Raw genomic sequence first — 18638 nt, forward strand, 5'->3', positions numbered from 1 at the left:
GCCCTCATCTCTGATCTCTGCCTCCTCCCTTCAGGGCACTGCAGATCTCCTAGGACATTTCATAAATACTGACACTTTCAGTCCTTAACTGTTTCCCCATGGATCCCCAAAGCATTGCTCACCCCATTTTCGTTTAGCTCCCCAGCCCTGAGGAGTCCCCTCTGGGAAGATTGCCCTCCGCATATAAGCTGCTCTCTGCTTGCTATACACTTTTGTGAACCCATAATGCATCACTCTTAAAGTTGTCAGAGTGTCCAACTTTCCCATAAATGGCATGCAGGGTCTTCAAAGCCTCCATGTCACCCTCTCTATTAACGCATTGCTTCCTATTTCAGATAAGAACCAGCCCATTTGTCATATTTGAATTTCAAATATCCACCCACCTTATCAGCTTGCCTGCCACTGTCCTTTGAGAGTCCAGTTCAATCATTTGTGATGAAAATGTGGCTGGGACACAATGAAATGAAAGTGAAAGAGTGTGTTTCAATTATACCTAAATCTTCACAGCCAATGCCTTGGTAAGTTTCAGTAGGTCATGAAAATGTGTTGATGCAAAAGCTTCTTGAGCATTCAGCATTTTTCAAATACTGGAACTACCTGTGTTGTAGGCACATGAACAGAATTCAAGAGTTTAACCCTCTCTACTTGCAGTCTGACAGTTTTTGTGACACTTACTCCTCCGACATCTTCATCAATCTGATCTGACTCCAGCCTGGTCATCCCAGCTTCTGGTAGCACCTTGTGTGAACAGTTTGGCTTTTGTGATTAAGAAAGAGCTCACGGTGTTAAAACCACAGGGGCTATTGAGAAGGGCCACATTACATGTCACAAGACTCTTCTCTGAAATACATCGAGCCCACGGGAAGGCAGAAGCACACAAAGTAACCCACTGAGAGAGAGAGCTGAGGAGAGAGAGTGGGCCTGGCCACATGCTGGAGGCAGCAGAGGAGAGCACTGAGCCGGGGGTCCATGAAGTGGGAGACCTGGGGTTGAATTCTGACTCCGTCACTTACTTACTATTGACCCTGGGAAAGTTCTGAATGCGTCATCAGTATAAGGTGATGTGTCAGGGTATAGGGTTGTCGCCTGGGAACATGGAATATGATAAGTACCAAGAAGAGGTGTGACCCCAGAGAGGATGCAAGGAGAATGCTATAATGCCCATGGACCGTCACCCAGCCAAAGTAGAGACACTGACTCCCTCTAGAAGAATGTAGCCCAGCCTCATCCCACCCAGAGTGCTACCCACCTGAGGGTGCTGTCATCTGGGTCCTTGGCCTCCTCAAGGTCTTCCCACTCGCTCTCTCTCTCATGGGACACTTCTGGAGGCCAAGTCTGTGAGAAAGCACCCCAGGAAGACAACTGTGGTAAGGGAATGGTCCCTGAATCTGCCTCCAAACATTCTCCACAGGGTAGCTGGTCTCCCAATGAAGGGTTGATAGTCAGATATGCTTCATCCTCCGAGGTAGGAGAAGGGGTTCCAGGTGGACGGTACATGTCCTGTTCCTCGTTATCACTGTACAGTTCAGGACTAGAAGACAGAAATCCACGTGTCTTCCAGGGTTGATCACAAATCCCGCTCCCCACTTTCCCTTGCCTTCAGGATGCTGGTCATGACATGTCACAGGCAAGCCAGCCAGGCTTCAAACAGTTCCTGCCAGAGACTCCTCTGGGGCCAGGAGGTGAAGAGGGAACAGGGCACTGCCCTTCACCTTGAGGGGTCCATGATTCAATGGGAAGAGTAAGCAGTGAACAGATGTTACAATCAGGTAGTTAGCGCTACAGTACAGAATGTTATGAGAGTGGGCGTGCTCCTTACTGAGTCCAGGAGATGGTGGGGGGACTCGCCAGAGGACATAGATTAAAAGCAGAACTCTGACCCATGCTTCATATGGGAAGACAATCAGACCTCCAGCAAGTTTATTAACTTCTTTAGAGCCTCAGTTTTTCCATCTGAAAAAATGGGAAGGTCAAGAAACTTATAGGAGTGTTGGAATGCTTAAGTTAAATAATTTTGATACAGCCATCCATGACTCCTGGTACAGGATAAGTTCTCAGTAAATGGAGGAGGCCGTGATTACTACTATGATTATAGTTCTTTCAACAGAGGAATTAGATGGAAAGGGCCAAAGCAAGAGGCTCAGAACAACTCAAGCATCCAATCTTCAAAGCACTTTGTGCAAATATCAGGTCCTTTTCTGAGCATTGCAAAAGTGCTTATTTGGAGAGGCAGCTAGCTGGAGTAACATTTACTCCCTGTGTGACATAGGAAGCAGATGAACGGTGAGACTCATTGTCTGGCAACGAAGATGCAGAAGCAATGGTGAAAGAATAAGGCTTCCAGGGGCTTCCAAAGGTCACCACACACTCCTTTTTGATTAGAAAGAGCAGTTCATAAAGATGACAGAGCATTTTGCATAGGGCTTCCAACATGCAAAGAAGGTACTCAGAAAATATCTGTAGAGAGTCTGGTTAGAGACGATGAGTAGGAAAACCTAAAAGAAATGCAAACAGTTTGATCTTTGTACCAAATACACAAGTCCTTGTGTATCAGCCTCTTCACCCACCCCCATATCAACAGGTTGGTTTTGTCAGTATCCTCTGCCCTCCCATTCCCTTTCCTGCAATACGTCTCTCCCTGAAAATCAGCGCTGGCAACTCCCTATAGCCAAGAGCTCCCAAACACCCATGCAGGTGGCCCTCCTTCCAGTAGAGCCAGAGTAGCTGTCTCAACCTGAGTTTCGCTGTCAAAGAGACGTCCTTTCTGCTCATGAGAGATACAGGGTTCAAGTAAATGTGCATTTCATATAAATATACACACGCTCATGTGCTTAATAAGGGACTATATTCTGTAAGGACATTCACTTTAAGAAAATATTTTAAAATCTCTAAGCACTTTAAGGAAAAAATTGGTTTAAAACCTTAAACTACTTGACCAAATTGTGTAGAAAAATGTGTTTCTTTGTAAATACAAGGAGGGAACGTCATGGACGCTTTACCAAAGGACAGGAAATCCAGCCTGGTGCCCAGACCCACTCTCTTCCCCTCCCCCAACCCCTCAGCTGCCAACATGTCCCACCTTCCCTGCCTGCCAAGAAGCAGGGACAACAGGGCAGTGCCTGGCTGTCCACACTTCACCTCCCACGACTGTGCTCCTCCAATCTTTCTAATAATCTCCGTGCTCTCCAGATTGGATTTGGGGCTCTAGCTACTGGCCCTACCAGGAGAGAGATCCAGGGAGGCCATCAGCCTAAGAGGCAAGAGGCAAAACTGCTGGGTGTCTGGAGAAGGGTTGGTGATCTCCAAGGTGACATGCTGGCTATTCTGATGACATTCTTACCTCAGGGAGAATCACTGCCTTTCCATCCACCCTTCCACCCAGGCTCCCGACTACTCTTGGAGCTCTGACTTGGGATTTGTTTGTGGAAAAGAGAAGTGAGGCAAGAAGAGGCAAGAAGAGGAATAGGAAGTCAAATACTGTATTGTTTTCTTACATGTTTTACAGAGATCTGCTACCATATGGCAGTAGTATGTGTACAGTGTGGTAAAAAAAGAGAATAGGGCAAGAAAAGTAGAATTTCATCTTCTCCATGAACACTCTGGGTTTGCAGGGGTGCTGGCAGCCACTTGACTGTAGGAAGTAACCACCTGGTAGATGGTAAGATCTGGCAGTTTGCTGGGAATTTCAATTGACTGGGATCTGTCTTTAGCTGGAAATGGCTCAGGAAAGAGAAGGATAACTAACTTGTGTTGAGTTTTTGCTGTGTACTAGGCTCTGGGCTAGCGCTCTGCATGCATTATTTCTTTTGTACGGCACACTTTGGAGTTACTGAAGTCTTCATTAACATTTGAGAATCCTCAAACTCAGAGAAATCAATTCTCCAGACACGCTAGTAAGTAGTAGAGCTGAAACCAAGGCTATGTGATCAAGAATGTGATCTTTTTAATCTAAATCACTGAAAGAAAACTTCACTCATGGATGCCAGAAACAAAGAGGCAGTTACCTGGGGCAGTCACTTCAGAACTAAACTGTGGACATTCAAGGGAGATCCACAAAGAACCACAACCCCACCTTGGAATCCTAATTCTGACCCTACCCAGGAGCTGGGGGACCTGTGTCCAGATATTGCTGGTCATGTGCCATGCTTTTCCTCCTGTAGGGGGAAGTCACGAACTATATGTGCTTTAAGTGCAAGCTAAGGTTCTATTGGAGGAGAAGCTAACATAGCTGAATTTTGTTTGGCTGGAACAATACAGTATACTTTTAAAAAATTCTATCTGGATGCCTCTAGGAAACATGCCTAGCTTCTGTCTGTCACAGATCGAACCCTGTCTAATTGCATTACCCCAACTGCTTTATAGTTCGTGTCATCCACTAATCCCTATAGATTTGCCCTTATCAGCCTTCTAAGAGGCCAAAAACTAAGAGCCATTTAATGTCAGTGGGTTTATACAATGTCAAACATGAAACATTTTTCCCCATTGTTTGGCTGCTTTGTACCCATGTATCTAACTAACAACATGCCTAGGAGCAATATTGAACCCTCTCTCCGTAACCGTACCCCTCTCTTTGCTCCTAACAGGTTTCCAAGCACCTTGGATATGTGTAGTAAATACTCATCAAACTGAATGAAAGAGTTTGTTTTCCATCAGAACAGGACTGAGAAGTGGGAATACTCGGGGTGGATGAGCACAAAAATGCAGACTGTTAAAAACAAATGGCTCTTCAAATGAACGTTACAGGGCTTCCCTCGTGGTCCAGTGGTTAAGAATCTGTCTTGCAGTGCAAGGGACACCGGTTTGATCCCTGACACAGGAAGATCCCACATGCCTCAGAGTAATAAACCCAGGCACCACAACTACACGCCAGCACTCTAGAGCCTGTGAGCTGCAACTACTGAAACCCAAGTGTCCAGAGAAGCCACTGCAATGAGAAGCTCTGCACACCACATGAAAGAGTAGCCCCTGCCTCACTGCAAATAGAGAAAGCCTGCGAACAGCAACAAAGATCCACCACAGCCAAAAAATACTATTAAATAAATTAATCTTTTTAAAAAATGAAGGTTTCAGTCTGGTTTTAAAGATGTAGTTTTGGGGTTTTTTTTTTTTAACTTCTGTTGATTATAAAGCATCATATTAGCTACAGAAGTGATGATGCACACAAGGAAAACTCTTTCTTACCACAAAGCTCAAGAGGCCATGAGGGATGCAGAACAAAGGTTTGTATGCGAGGAAGAAATCCCAAGGTCTGCCATCTGTAATCTCCAAGGATACTGGAGGACCTCTGGGTGGGGTTTGCTTTCCCAAAATCTCACAAATTGTGATTACCGCAGCTCCAGATTTCAGGTTTCTCTTGCTTCATCCTCCCCTCCAAATGCCCAGAACCCTTCTGGCCCAGCAAGCATCTGAGCCATGTTATTAATTGTTTGCTTGTAATTTCTAGCAATGACATGCATACAATTTACAATATGTCTGCAAATGGACTGAGCCTTACCTTCCAAGTCTCCTGATATCACAAACTGAATCGCAGTTTTGCCTCAAATCCTTCTCCAAAGAGGTAGCCAATGTTGATGCCTCCATTTCTTGGTGAAGTCTGCATAAATGAGGGAAGGAATCCCGAGGACCAGTCAAGGAAGTGGCCCAGGGTCTCTCTATGTCTTGGTCCCATTGTGGCTCTTGGCTGGCTTGTTGGAAAGACTCTGGCCGGAGACCCAGGCCTTCCCCTGTGTCTGGGGAGGCACTGTCCCTCCGGCTGTCCTCTTGATCCAGGCTGGGGCTCTGCTCCAAGTCAGTGCATATTGCTCTGGTGAATTCTTTGTCTGCTGTGAGCACAGGTGTCTATTGAACAAAATACTATGGATTATTGGCTCCATGGTGCACATTGAGCAAAATCTAAATATTGCTTTTGTACCAGTTGGTACCACAGTTGGTACCAATCCACCCTTTTTCTGTCCTTTTCAAATGAGTGCCTAGACTTGCTATTTCCATGTCCACCTCTTCTTCTTTGCACCCACCCGAACCAGGCTTCTGTCCCCATCACTCAACTGAAAGATATCTAATTAGGATCTCTAGTTACCTACATGTTTCTAAAGCCAAAAGATAATTCTCTGTCTTCATCTCTAACTCTCAGCAATGTTCAACATAATTGGACCCTCCTCCTTCTTGAGAATGTCCTTTACTCATTTACTCTACTTAAACACTGAGTTTACCCTAAGCTCCACCCTTATCCAAATCACCTCCAAGGATCCTTCTCAGCCTCATGCGTTATCTCATTTCTTTGGACCAGACTACCCAATGTTGGGGTGTCGCATCACTCACTTCTCAGCCCTCTTATTGACATTTTTGTATTCCTCCCCAAGATGATCTCATCAAATTTACAGCTTTCAATGGCGTTATTTGCTGGTAATTTTGAATTCACATTTTCCAGCCCTAGCAGATATCTCCATTGAATGCTCCATAAACATTTGTTTACATGCTATCAAAAAGTACTGCTTCTTCCCACATACCTTAAACTGCTCCCTCCAAGCACATCCTATCTTGGTAAGTGGTACCACCGTTCATGCAGTTACTTGAGCCAACCCTACTCCCAGTCTTCACACCGATGTCTAATCCAAAAATCATCCCATGGGCTCTACCTCCCAGAGTATCCTAAATCTGTCTCCTTCTTACAGCTATTTGCCTCAGCCCGAGTCTAAGACACAATATGTTACCTGAATCACTGCCAGATTACCTGCTCCACTCCATCTCTCCCAGGAACCTAAGTGACCTCTCCAAAGTGTGGACCAGATGAGGCCACATTTCTGCTTCACCTTTCATCCTCCCACCTCCCCAGTCCAGTGGCTTCCCATGGCAGCCAGGATGGAATCAGCACATTACCAAAAACTACAAGCCCTACATGATGTGGTTCCCAACCCCCTCTACAACTCCTCCCCTTCCACAGTTCCCTTCGTTAACTACTGCCCAGGAACAATCCTTATCTCTGTGTCCTTCAAAAATCTAGGTCATTCCTGTCTCAGAGCATTTGCACTTGCTATTCCTTCTGCATGAAGTGACCTAACTCCAGATGTTTGCATAGCTGCCTTCTTCTCATAACTATTGTAGTTCTAAACTAAAGTCTCCCGTCCTTGGTCTTCAATCGGATCTCTGGAGCCAAGTGAATGAATGAAAATTCTTCTTCCACGTGGTCCTCAGGTATGAGGAGAGGAGAAGCATGCCCACCATTCCTCGCCTCAAACCGTCTCCATTGGACACTTCTGAGTTCTCTGGTAGAAGCCCTTCTCCAGGACAGGACAACTGTTTCCTTGGGATTTACCAGATATCTGAACAAAAACACAGGGTGCCAGCCCCTTGGCCTGATGACCTCTGAGTGTGTGAAATCTGACCCTCTCCCACCCTGTTCACTTGCTTAACACAACTGTTATCATCTACCTTCTTTTCCGAACTAGCAGGTCTCTGGTTTCCTTCCTATAGCTCTTGTCTCAGCAAAGTTGGTATAAAATGCCCTCTTAGAGTCCAAGCATCAAGAATACATGGGTCACCAAGTTCCTGTGCTGTCTCTACCAACCATCACCCTCAGTGATAAGTGATTCATTTTATACACGGCTTATCCACGTCTCAGATGAGGAATCATGAGACCTAGAGAAGTTAGGCAAGTGTCCAAGGTCCTTGCAGCAAACAGAGCAGGTACAGATGATTCCAGGGTGTCCACACAGACCCTTCTCCATGAGGGAGGTCTGCTGGTTGCTGGTGGCTCACAGCAAGTCCCTCCCCAGGAATTGTGTTCAGCTTGAGGGAACTGCTCAGTCAAAGTTAGGCCCCTCCCTTGGGCAGCTCATACTCCAGTGCTGTTTGGTGCAGATAGCAAAGGTACAGGCTCTGTTGTTCCAGTTAAGGACAGCTCTGAGGGGCCATCTCAGCTTCAGAGTTCCCTTTGGGGTCAGCTGAAGCCCCTATTGCAGCTGAAGGTCATTTACTTCTCCTTCCGCCCAGCCCTGCTTCTCTCACCTTCACAAGGGTGTTCCCAAGAGCTGTCCTCATACACCTCCTGCACTCCAGTCTCTATCATAGACTCTGTGTCCTGGAGACTCAACAGGTGGCAATGTGATGGGTAACATTAAGTATCAACCTGGCTAGGCCATAGTACCCAGATAATTGTTCAAATACAAATCTGTGACTCTAAAGGCATTTTTTAAATGAGAGTTGTCTATAAATCAGTAGACTTTGAGTGATGCAAATAACCTTCTATAATGTGAGAGAGCCTCATTCTGTCAGTTGAAGGCCTTAGGAGAAAAATGACTGAGATCCCCAAGAAAAGATGAGTCCTGCCTCCAGACTGCCTTAAGATTCACACTGTGACATCAGCTCTCTGCTAGATTTCCCATCGGCCAGCCTATTCCACAGAATTTAGACTGGCCAAGCCCCACGACAAGGAAGCCTGGTGTGCTGCAGTCCATGGGGTCACAAAGAGTCGGATACAACTGAGAGACTGAACTGAACTGAAGCCCCATGATTACCTGAGTCAACTCCTTAATATCTCTCTCTCTCTTTCTCTCTCTCTCTACACACATGCACACACATATTCTATTTGTTATATTTCTCCCAAGATCCTAATACAGGCGTCAACATAGCAATCTGAATTTTCCAGATTCCAATGCCTCTCTTCTCTGCACCAGACCATACACGCCTAATTCATGTTTTAGAAGGGTGGACTTAGATCCTTCTTATTTTTCCCCTCCATTTCATTCTTCAGAATGGGAATTCTTACCTCCCCTTTGTCTGGTTTTATATGTACTCCCCTTGCCCCTGGTTTCCCCTCTCTGATGCCTGGCTGCCTCTGATGCCAGAGAACCCAGCTCTAGAAGTTTCACAGTCAAGATTTAAATATGTAACCAACTATGGGAAGACCCAAATATTGGGAAAGGTAGAAGCAGAGAGAAGAAGAGAAAGATAGAGCGTTATGAGCTTGTCACAGACTAACTGAGGTTAGGGTGGTGAGCTATGTTCCTGCCCCAGTGAAATAAGATAGCACTGAACCCTATTGAAGGCAAAAGTTAGGCTTCTCAGGACCCACCAGACAAGAAAGGGGTGCCTGAACATGATACATGTGAAGAGAGCAGAGGGCAGCTCCCCTTACCTGCCAGCCCTGGTCCATCTCAGGCAGCGCACCTGGAGGGGGTCGGCAAAGCAGGAGCGTGACTTCCTGTGAGGCTCCTCGAAGTAAATGGAGCACCTCCTACCAGAAACCAAAATCTGTGGTTAGTTATGGGGCTGGCCTGGCTGCAGGGGTATCCTCTTCTGTGTTCCCCACTCTCTCTCTGGCCCCTCCTCTGCCTACCTCGTTCTGTTTCTTGGCTGCAAAGAACTTTGGAGAGCACTGCTGTGGGCCTGACTTCCCCAAATGCATGGATCCCAGGCCACAAAATGATGAGCCAATGCTGAGCTTTAAATGACCAAGGTCTGCTCAGGGCCTTTTCACAGCAGCATCTGCCAATACTGATGCCTCTTCTTCAGAGAGAAAGAGTGATTCTAGCAAATGACTCTTCCCATCTCAGTGTTCATTACTTCTCTACCCCACTCATATCAGGAGCCATCAGTGACATAAACACCACCACTCTAATCTCTAAAGCTTGACCCTCAGCCCCGAACTTCTGCCCAGGCTCAGCTCAGGCCCTCGGAACTTCTCACCGGTGACACTGCAGTGATCTCCTCTCTGCTCCCTGGCTCCTCCACCCTCACCCACCTCCCTTCCTCCACATTGCTAATGTGCAATCGTTCCAAAATGCAGATATCATCAGGTTCTTCTTCTGCTGAACCCCGTCTCTGACTCACCTCACCCTCAACATAAGCATAGCACCCAGAACCTGGTCTTACCTGCTGTCTCTCTGCCACTTTCTCCTCTCTGCACCCACATCTGTAGCTCCCACCATGGTGAACGTCTTGCTCCAAGCCATCCTCTCAAAGCCCCAGGCGTGAGGTTGCCTGAGGAGCTCTTATTACCTAACTAGACCAGGACTTCTCAACATCTCACACTACTGGCGTTTTAGGCTAAATAACTTTGTTATCAGAGCTGTCCTATGCATTGCAGGATGTTGAGCAACATCTCTGGTCTCTACCCATTAGATACCATTGACTGTGACAACCACAAATGTCTCTGGGCTTCACCAAATGTCCCAAGAGGCAATTTCACCCCTACCTGGGAATCACTGATCTGGATCCTACTCAACACCCCCAGCTACAATGGACTACCACAGAAGAGGCTCCTTCCGAGCTCCCTTGAGCAAGCAGTGGAGTAGGGGCTTTTCTCTCTCATAACACTTATTTCCTGCAGTGAGTGTTGTTCTCTTGTCTATCCCACCAGCCCCATGAGTTCTGAGACCTTACAAACTGTCCGTCTGTGTGTCTTCAGTTCCTCATACAGTTGCTGGCCCAGCAGCGGTTCTCAGAGGACAGTTCCTGGATCAGATGAAGGATGCAGGATGGATGGAGACATCCTCCCTCTAATCTTGTTCTGAGGATTCTCCACCTTTCCCCATCCCTCCTTCATGCACCTTGCTCTGCGCCCTGGAGGTGGACCTGCATCGTGGGCTACAGAGAAGCTTTCTGCTGGGTTCAGCCAATGAGTGGGTGAGCAGAGGTCAGATTTGAGGAAGAGGGGGAGGTCCAGGTTTGCTTTCCTTCCCATAGGGTTATCATGGAATAATGATATCTCAGCTAATTTCATAGCTCATGTCAGCGAGTCTACTTCACCCTGCTCACTCAGTTTCTGTGCTTTGGTAACTGCTTCTACCCACTCCCTCTGGATTTGGGGGAGAGGGTAAATAACTGCAATCCACTGTTCTCAGCCCCAGGGCTCTACACTTTCCCTTGAGTTTCCCAACAACCTCCACACCTTTATTAAGCTTTCTCAGATGGTCCAATTTCTGCCAGGACCTTGACTGATATGTACAATATTTCATTGAGATGTTATGTCATAAACATCATGTTGCTATTCAGTCACCAAGTCATGTCCAACTGTTTGTGACCCTATGGACTGCAGCACATAAGCCTTCTCTGCCCTTCACTCTGTCCTGGAGTTTGCTCAGATTCATGTCCATTGAGTCGATGATGCCATATGACTATCTCATCCTCTGCTGCCCTCTTCTCCTCTAGTGTCCACTTTTTCTTTCTTTTTTATTATGTTTTTTATCATAAACACAACAACCTACACAACTACATGTCAAAGCTGCAAGTTTAATAGAGAAATGGGAAAGAGAGTAGAAAAGGACCTATAGTGGCCCATTGAAACTTCATGCCCACCTCTGAGAGTGAGTGTTAGGAGACCTTGGTGGCTCAGACAGTAAAGCATCTGCCTGCAATGAGGGAGACATGGGTTCAATCCCTGGGTCAAGAAGATATCCTGGAGAAGGAAATAGCAACCCACTCCAGTACTCTTGCCTGGAAAATCCCATGGATGGAGGAGCCTGGTAGGCTACAGTCCATGGGGTTGCAAAGAGTTGTACACGACTGAGTGACTTCACTTCACTCACTAGCACAGAAGTCAGAGTTTTATCTTGAGTTTCATTACAAACCTAAGTTGAAACAAGGCTTACTCAAGGTCAGATACTTAAGAATTGAGGTGAAAATTTAATATGAGGATGTTCTGCCAATTTTTCTCTTTATGTGATTCAAGCTCAGACTCCAGGTGTGATTTCCAGGAGCCCACAATATTCCTCACTGATGGTGGGTGGCCCTAAAAGGAACGTCCTCAGCCCACAAACCTTAGTCCACATACAGGACTGCATCCCTCATGTCCTCCCACCTGGAAGTCCAGGCCTTCCGTGGACCTTCCATTCACAGCCAGGATAATGTCACCAACTGCGATGGCCCCGTTCTCCTCCGCCGGCTGCCCAGGGAAGAGCCTCTTAATCATCACAAGATCATTCTTGAGGTGGCTGCAGTGCTCGCTCTCCATCTGCACAAAACTGAATCCCAAACCACTGGCATTCTTTTTTAGCTTGACTTCAAACTTGGGGCCTGTATATGGGATGTGAATGAGATCCATCCTTCAGTAAACTACAGATGAAATTTGCCAGCCTCAAAGTGCAAATTGTCAAATAGATGAATTATTTTTGTTTTATGTTAAAAGGTTTCATTTTGCTCACTTTTATACAGAGTCTATTACACATTTTATAGGTCAATGCCATCCAATAGAAATATGTGAGCTGCATATGCAAACTACACATGTAATTTCAAAGTTTAACCCAACATATCTAAAATATTACCTTTTCAACATGCAATCAATGTGAAAAAAAATTATTAATAAGATATTTTACATTCTTCTTATGAACTAAATCTTTAAAACTCGAGTATGTATTTTATCAATTTGGATTGGCCACACCTCAAGTATTCAATAGCCACATGGGCAAGTGGCTACCATATTGGACAGAGTAATTATAGATAGCCAACAAAGTTACATGTAAAGATACAATGTATATCCATCTACAATAGACCCATATCACTTAATAAAACTTGTATCTCATATATTCCTGTTACCCTTTTAGAACCCTAGTCAAGTTTTAGCGTACTTGAAAAAAACTTTTGGAATAATTAGACTGTGACAATAATCATGGCCAACTCTATGAAAATGCTTTTGCTGCCATTTTGTTTAGCCCTATGAACTAACCATAGGCAAAACAACTGCTTCTGGGCACCCAAGGTGGACACAGACTCAGGAACTTTTATAGTCCGGCAGCTAAAGAGGTCTCTAGGCCTCCCCTAGGCTGCTTGTACCACCCCAATAGAGGGACAGAGCACTAATTTATAAACTCAGATTTGGGGCAAGAATGAAAGTGTCTGAAGCAATTAGGTTCACGTATGTCACATGACCATTTCACTATCATCATCATCTGACCACTGTAGCTCATTCTGTAGTCAATTTCTCAAAGGTCCTCGGTGGAGTGAGATGAGGAACAATGAAAGAGGAAACAGGCTTATTTTATGCACACACCTTTCCCCCTCCACCATGTGTATTCAACATGACTTATGCCTTCAGAAAAATCTCTATAAAGAGGTTGAAAAGCAGTTAAGCTCCAAATCATGATGTTTTAAGGGAATAATTGTCTTCCTAGCAGGAAACAAAACCATAGGGAAGTACAGAAAGGCAACCCATCAGAAGATGTGCTATAGTGTCCCTGTAAACTGATCATGGTTTTGCTTTTTTAAATGCTAATAACTAGGCTAGGTTTCTGAGCACCTTCCTCTCCTCACCCACCTCAGCATTCCTCAGATTTTGCCACAAAAATCCTGGCTGAAATATGGACATTTGGTCAGAAAAGGCATGACCCTTTCATTTCAATTTCAATCCCAAACACTTATACACAAGCATTCCAGCAGCTGATAAGAAAACCTCAGAAAGCTTCGGGACAGAATTATACCTGGTCATCATATTTTGGACAATGCATTTTTTTCCCCAGAAATATTTCATTAGATTGCCTTCCATCACATCAGAAAGTCGGCCCCATTATAACCACCACTGCTCATTATCTTCTGAGAACCCAGATGAAGCCTTCCTGCTTTCCCTTTGGAGATGACAATTCAAAAGCAGCACAGGATGACATGATGATAGTAACACTCAATTCTCTCTCCTCTCACCATCTGTCGCCGAGACACTGCTCGCGGGCCTTCCAGGCAAGACTGTTGCCAAGGAAACAGCCGTGCACTCATCTCCCATCCTGTCATTAGCAGAAGGACACTGCTGTGCAATCCTGGGGCTTCTTCTTTCTAAGACCAGTCTTGCAACCTAGAAGTGTGGGTGGACGAACTCAATTTACACCTCATATGGCAACCAGGAGGCTCTCCCTCCACACTGAAAATGCTTCATAATTTTTTGATACTTCCGGTAGCTGCCTCATTTGAATCTCAAATCAAAATCTCCAATCTAGCCTATTTGTTGGGGTCCAGAGCCACATTTCCAACTGTCTATTGGACAAATGATCCTGGAAGTAATGCATGTACTTCCATTTAAGTATATTCAAGGCCAAATCATCTTCTTTGTCTCACTCAACCTCCCTGCCCCCTCCTGACTCTGCCTAAAACATTCCTATTCTTGCCTTTGCTCTCTCAGAATCCAGACCTGTCCCTCAGCTAACCTCCCAGGGGCCACACTTGCAGTAGCCCAACTCTCTTCCTTCCACCCTCCAAATACACATCTGGCTTCCAAGCCTTGTATGTTCTCCACCAGAAACATCCCCCACAATGTTCCCTTCTCCATTCCCTCTCCTGTTGCCAATGGCCAGCTGAACTGGAGCAAGTGCCCTGTCACTTGACGTCCTGGACCCTATCTCCTCTTCCTTCAGTCCATTCCCCTCAAGGTTATTGGTGGATTAAAATAAGATATGAGTTGAACATGCAACACTCTTGATTAAAAGTCTTCAGTGTTTTCCATCACCTAAAATTCATCCCCTCAGGACAGGATCCCAGGCTTATATCAATCTGGTCTCCCCCTTTATTTCTGGTTCAATTTCCCATCCTTCTCCCCCACACTGTATGCTCCCATTACCCAGAGCATGATCCCATGACCAGACATCACCTGGAAGCTTTTGATTCTAAGCTGCCATTCAGGGAACCCGACCCTTGCCAACATCCTCCTGCAGCAGTGGCCATTCAGCACCAAGCCTGTGACCCCAGAGTGACAGTTACTACCTGTCACACTGCTAGTAGGTTGGCTATTCTCTAAGCATGCCAATTAGTCAAGTTCTAAAGAATAGAGAATACTAATAAATGATGACTGTTTTCAAGATATGTCAACCATGGTCACCAAGACAAGTAAATCTCACCACAAATTAGAAGAATGGTTTGGGCAAGGAAGCAAAAGGAGGCCTTTCCTTGCCTCTATTTGCCAGAGTGGGTCCCAGGGGTCTTCTGCATTTCTGCCAATTGCTCAGTTGCCAAGAGGGAGACCCCAGCTGTCTGGCTTAGGACACTGTGGCAAGCAGAGGCTCCCACCCTCAGATGGAGGATGGGACAGAGGACAATAATATCCAGATGCTGCCTGGATACTGTACAGAAAGAGAACTTAGAAGTTAACGCTTTGGGCATCTTGATTTCTACCTCATTGTCATTAAAGGACCCCTAGGACAGTGTGTCCTATAATTACACAAGATGATGGAACTGGCATGAACTTGGGGTACAGTGGGGTGTCAGTGTGTGCTGAGGCAAGTGCTGAGAGGCCCTGAGAGCAGATGGAGGCATTGGTCAGCTACGGCTGGAGCTGAGGGTATGAGGGGATGGCCAGAGCCAGGCAGGAGAAGTCCCTTCGCTTCATCAGCTCAGTCCAACTGTCTGATTCCAGACTCCCGCCAAGCAACAGTAAGATTTTCAGGGCTCTCTATGGGAGGTGAGCTTCCCTGCCTGGGAACATCTGCTTGCTTCCTCCTGACTTTGACACCTCCAGGGAAAAGTGCTGCTAAAAGGTAGATGTCAAAGGAAAAAAAAAGCAGATGGAAAAGAAAGTCTTGTTTGTTTCCTGCCTACCCCTCTCGCACCCAGAGGCAACTGCAGCTTCCGATGTTGCCAGGAGATCTCTGGAGGGATGGGAAGCTCCCGAGTAAGCAGTAATGTTGCACTCACCTGTCCAGAGCCCTTGAGGCACTGCACGGCCTGCTTGTGGGTGAGGCCGCACAGACTCATTCCATCCACCTGCAACAGCCGGTCACCTGGGAGGGGGAAGATGTCATGTCCCCGAGTTGCTCAAGCTGCAGGAAGGGCTCTTTGGGGAGACCCTGCCCAGCACCTCTCCCTGCAGCCTCAAGAAGGAACGGGGAGCTAAGCTGGGAGGAGCCCCGACTGGGCCTGAGTACTGGCCCCTTGTAAACACCTCCACTCCCAGTGGTCTAGAAACTTCTGTCATTGGCTCACAGAGTAATTAAGCCAGCTAACAAGCAGAGCCTTATCTTTTCTCTCAACTTCCCATGAGACTATTTTTGAAAGTTTTTACAAGTCTCTTATGGGTAACATTCATATCTCCAGGATATTTTTTATTTCAAAAAAAGGTCAGGGAGACCCGGTTGATGCCAGGGATGCTGAAATTCTAGGGGAAGTGTATGTAGGTAAGATCTCAGTGCATTTTTTTTAGCTCCATTCTGGCCATTTTGGAGAGCAGTGAAAACTCTCCCCCTTCCTTCAGAGCAGTGGACTTGAGGAAGGGCAGATAGGAGGCTTGCTGTTGTTCTCCTTAGATACTAAAGTGGGGGTCACCGATGCCTACTCCATCCTCCATGGGGAGCACTACTCCCATGAAAGCGAAATGGCCACAAGTTTATTTAAAAATCTCATATTTTTAAATCACTTGTGTTTCCCACGTATTTTGAGCCCCATATTACATGTCAGGTAGGTAGGCCAGGCTAAATCATCTTTTCCAGGTGAAGAGACTGAGAGCTAGAAAGACAATCATTTGTACAGGGGATAGAGTAACAGTCGGGCAAGGCTTGCAGGCTGCAACCCCCAGGCCAGGGCTCCTCACACCCCAGAATGCAGAGCCCATCCCTCACCCTGCAGGATCCGCCCTTCCTTGGCAGCTGGCCCTCCAGGAACGATGGATTTCACGTAGATACCTCCACAGAGCACACTTGTGTTAATTCCTCCCTGGAGAATACAATAAAAAAAAAAACTCACCAGCCATTTGCTCCCTTCCTGAAGGGTCTTTCCCAACCTCCCTGACTCAGAGCCCCCATCTGCCTGGGACTCTATCCTATCACCTCCTCTCCATGTGACACCATCTCATATATTCACCTGTTCATTTAGGCTATATTATCCACTGAGCAGGAAGGTTAGACGCTCATAAGAAGTATAACAATATAAGCTGGATGAGAGTGTTGTGCTGTATCCAGCCCAGCACTGGCCCATGGCAGGTGCTCAGAAATGAATCATATCAATGTGCCATTTTGTGTCTCCATAAGCAGAGATCAGCAAAGGTGGATACAGCTATGATCCAAGAGGCTGGTGCTTGGCCTGTCCCATATGCTTGTGTGTCGATCTGTGTATGCAAAGGTAGAATTCAACTACACAGTTTTCTGCAATTTACTATTTTTTTAACTTAACAATAGATCACTAAGGTCCATATCATCACTAGACAAAGATCTAACCATTTTTCTTCTAATTTTCCCATGCATGTATGTACATACATATAAAGATTCAGTGGGATTGTACCAAAAATTTTTGATTGTATCAAAAATCTTTGATAAATTGTACCATTTATGTACAATTTTTATCCTCACTCCTCCAGGGTCTGCCAGATGGAGCTCAGGAATCAAATGCAGTGTCCATCCTGAATAGAAGTCTTGCCAACCTGACTTTGTCCTGGCCTTGGACATGGAAGCATGAGGCCCCACTGTGTCCCTGCTGTGGATGACTGGAGACAACCTCACTCATCTTTGGCTTGTGTCCCTGAATCCCCACCCTGCTAACCTCTCTTTATTGTTCAGTGTAACCTTAATTCCAGCCGTGCTTGGAGTGTCTGCTCATCCCAAGTTTGTCATCAGTCCCCCAATTTCACCTTCAACTCCTATTCCTCACTGAGGCTCCCACAGATTTTTTTGGTTCATCACTTCCAGTGTGCTGCTTATACCCAATGGGCACTGGGTTAGTAGAGATTGGCATATGAGTGCAATGCCCACCAAGGCTCCAGATGAGCATCTTTTCAACTATTTACTTTTCAAACTCTCTTAGAAATTCTTACAGTCACGCTGAATCCAAGTGTCCCATCTTCTTTAACCAGCTCCACGAAGTAAATTTCACTGGCATTGGTTTCTGAAGGTGATAGAGGACAGGAAGAACCAGCACCCTGCCACAAGCAAACAGAAAAAGAGAAGGTGTGAAGGCACTGGCGCTGCCTAAGCAGATGGCATCTCTTACCTCTCCCTCGCTCTCAGGAGATAAAGAAAAAAATTGCACGCTAAAAAAAATCGTAAGTTTGAGGGTTGGGCCAACAGAGGATTCCTTGTATGAAACTTGGACTTGTCTCCTGGTCTCTCCAGCCTTGTTTCCCAATCCACAGAACTGGAATGAGAGATCTCCTTCTAACAGTGAGTATGAATGATGCCCAACACCTAACATGGCCTCAATAGATTCCCTTCTGTTTCTACTTGAGATGCAAATATTGTTATGAGAACTGAAGTCATTCAGACACTTCCTACACACATGACACCATTCAAGTGAGGGCATGCTGGATACCAGACACATAGCAGCTTCCCCAGCAGAAGAAAACCTCAGGAGGATCTTCAGCCATCTCTAACCAGAGTAGCTGCATGGGTCTCTACTCTACAGTGAGTGATTGCATGAGGGAAGGACAGAAGAGAAAATTATCTACCTCATCCCAGACATTCTGCTCAGTGCTGTGACATGCATGATATGTTGAGTCATTCTTCCAATCACACAATGCTAATTGAGCACCTGCTATATGCCAGGTACTGTAAAAGTTGGGGAGATGGCAGTGATAAGACACACCTGCCCATATTGAACTACTTCTAATGGGGAAGGATCTTTCAATGAACTGTGCCAAGAAGATGGGGCCACAGATACTCCCAGCCTTTTGTCCTATCTGCCTCCTTGACTTAGCTACTTCCTGGTCTACCTTGTCAGAAAATACAATTAGCACATAGAAA

General features: G+C 46.0%; 1 protein-coding gene across 1 annotated transcript in view; it reads right to left on the bottom strand.

Annotated features, from left to right (window-relative positions):
* Positions 1–2446: 2446 nt before the first annotated feature.
* FRMPD2 (FERM and PDZ domain containing 2) overlaps positions 2447–18638 on the bottom strand; it is a 64359-nt gene continuing 48167 nt past the window's right edge. The window contains exons 21-28 of the mRNA XM_065919939.1: positions 17714–17818; positions 16527–16620; positions 15607–15692; positions 13630–13777; positions 11798–12012; positions 9134–9232; positions 5495–5838; positions 2447–2495 (exon numbers count right to left, since the gene is read on the bottom strand). Of these exons, the coding sequence (XP_065776011.1) occupies positions 2447–2495; positions 5495–5838; positions 9134–9232; positions 11798–12012; positions 13630–13777; positions 15607–15692; positions 16527–16620; positions 17714–17818 (1140 nt within the window). The remainder of the gene's footprint in view (positions 2496–5494; positions 5839–9133; positions 9233–11797; positions 12013–13629; positions 13778–15606; positions 15693–16526; positions 16621–17713; positions 17819–18638) is intronic.

This window comes from Muntiacus reevesi, chromosome 2 (assembly GCF_963930625.1).
Source record: "Muntiacus reevesi chromosome 2, mMunRee1.1, whole genome shotgun sequence".
Lineage (NCBI taxonomy): Eukaryota > Metazoa > Chordata > Mammalia > Artiodactyla > Cervidae > Muntiacus > Muntiacus reevesi.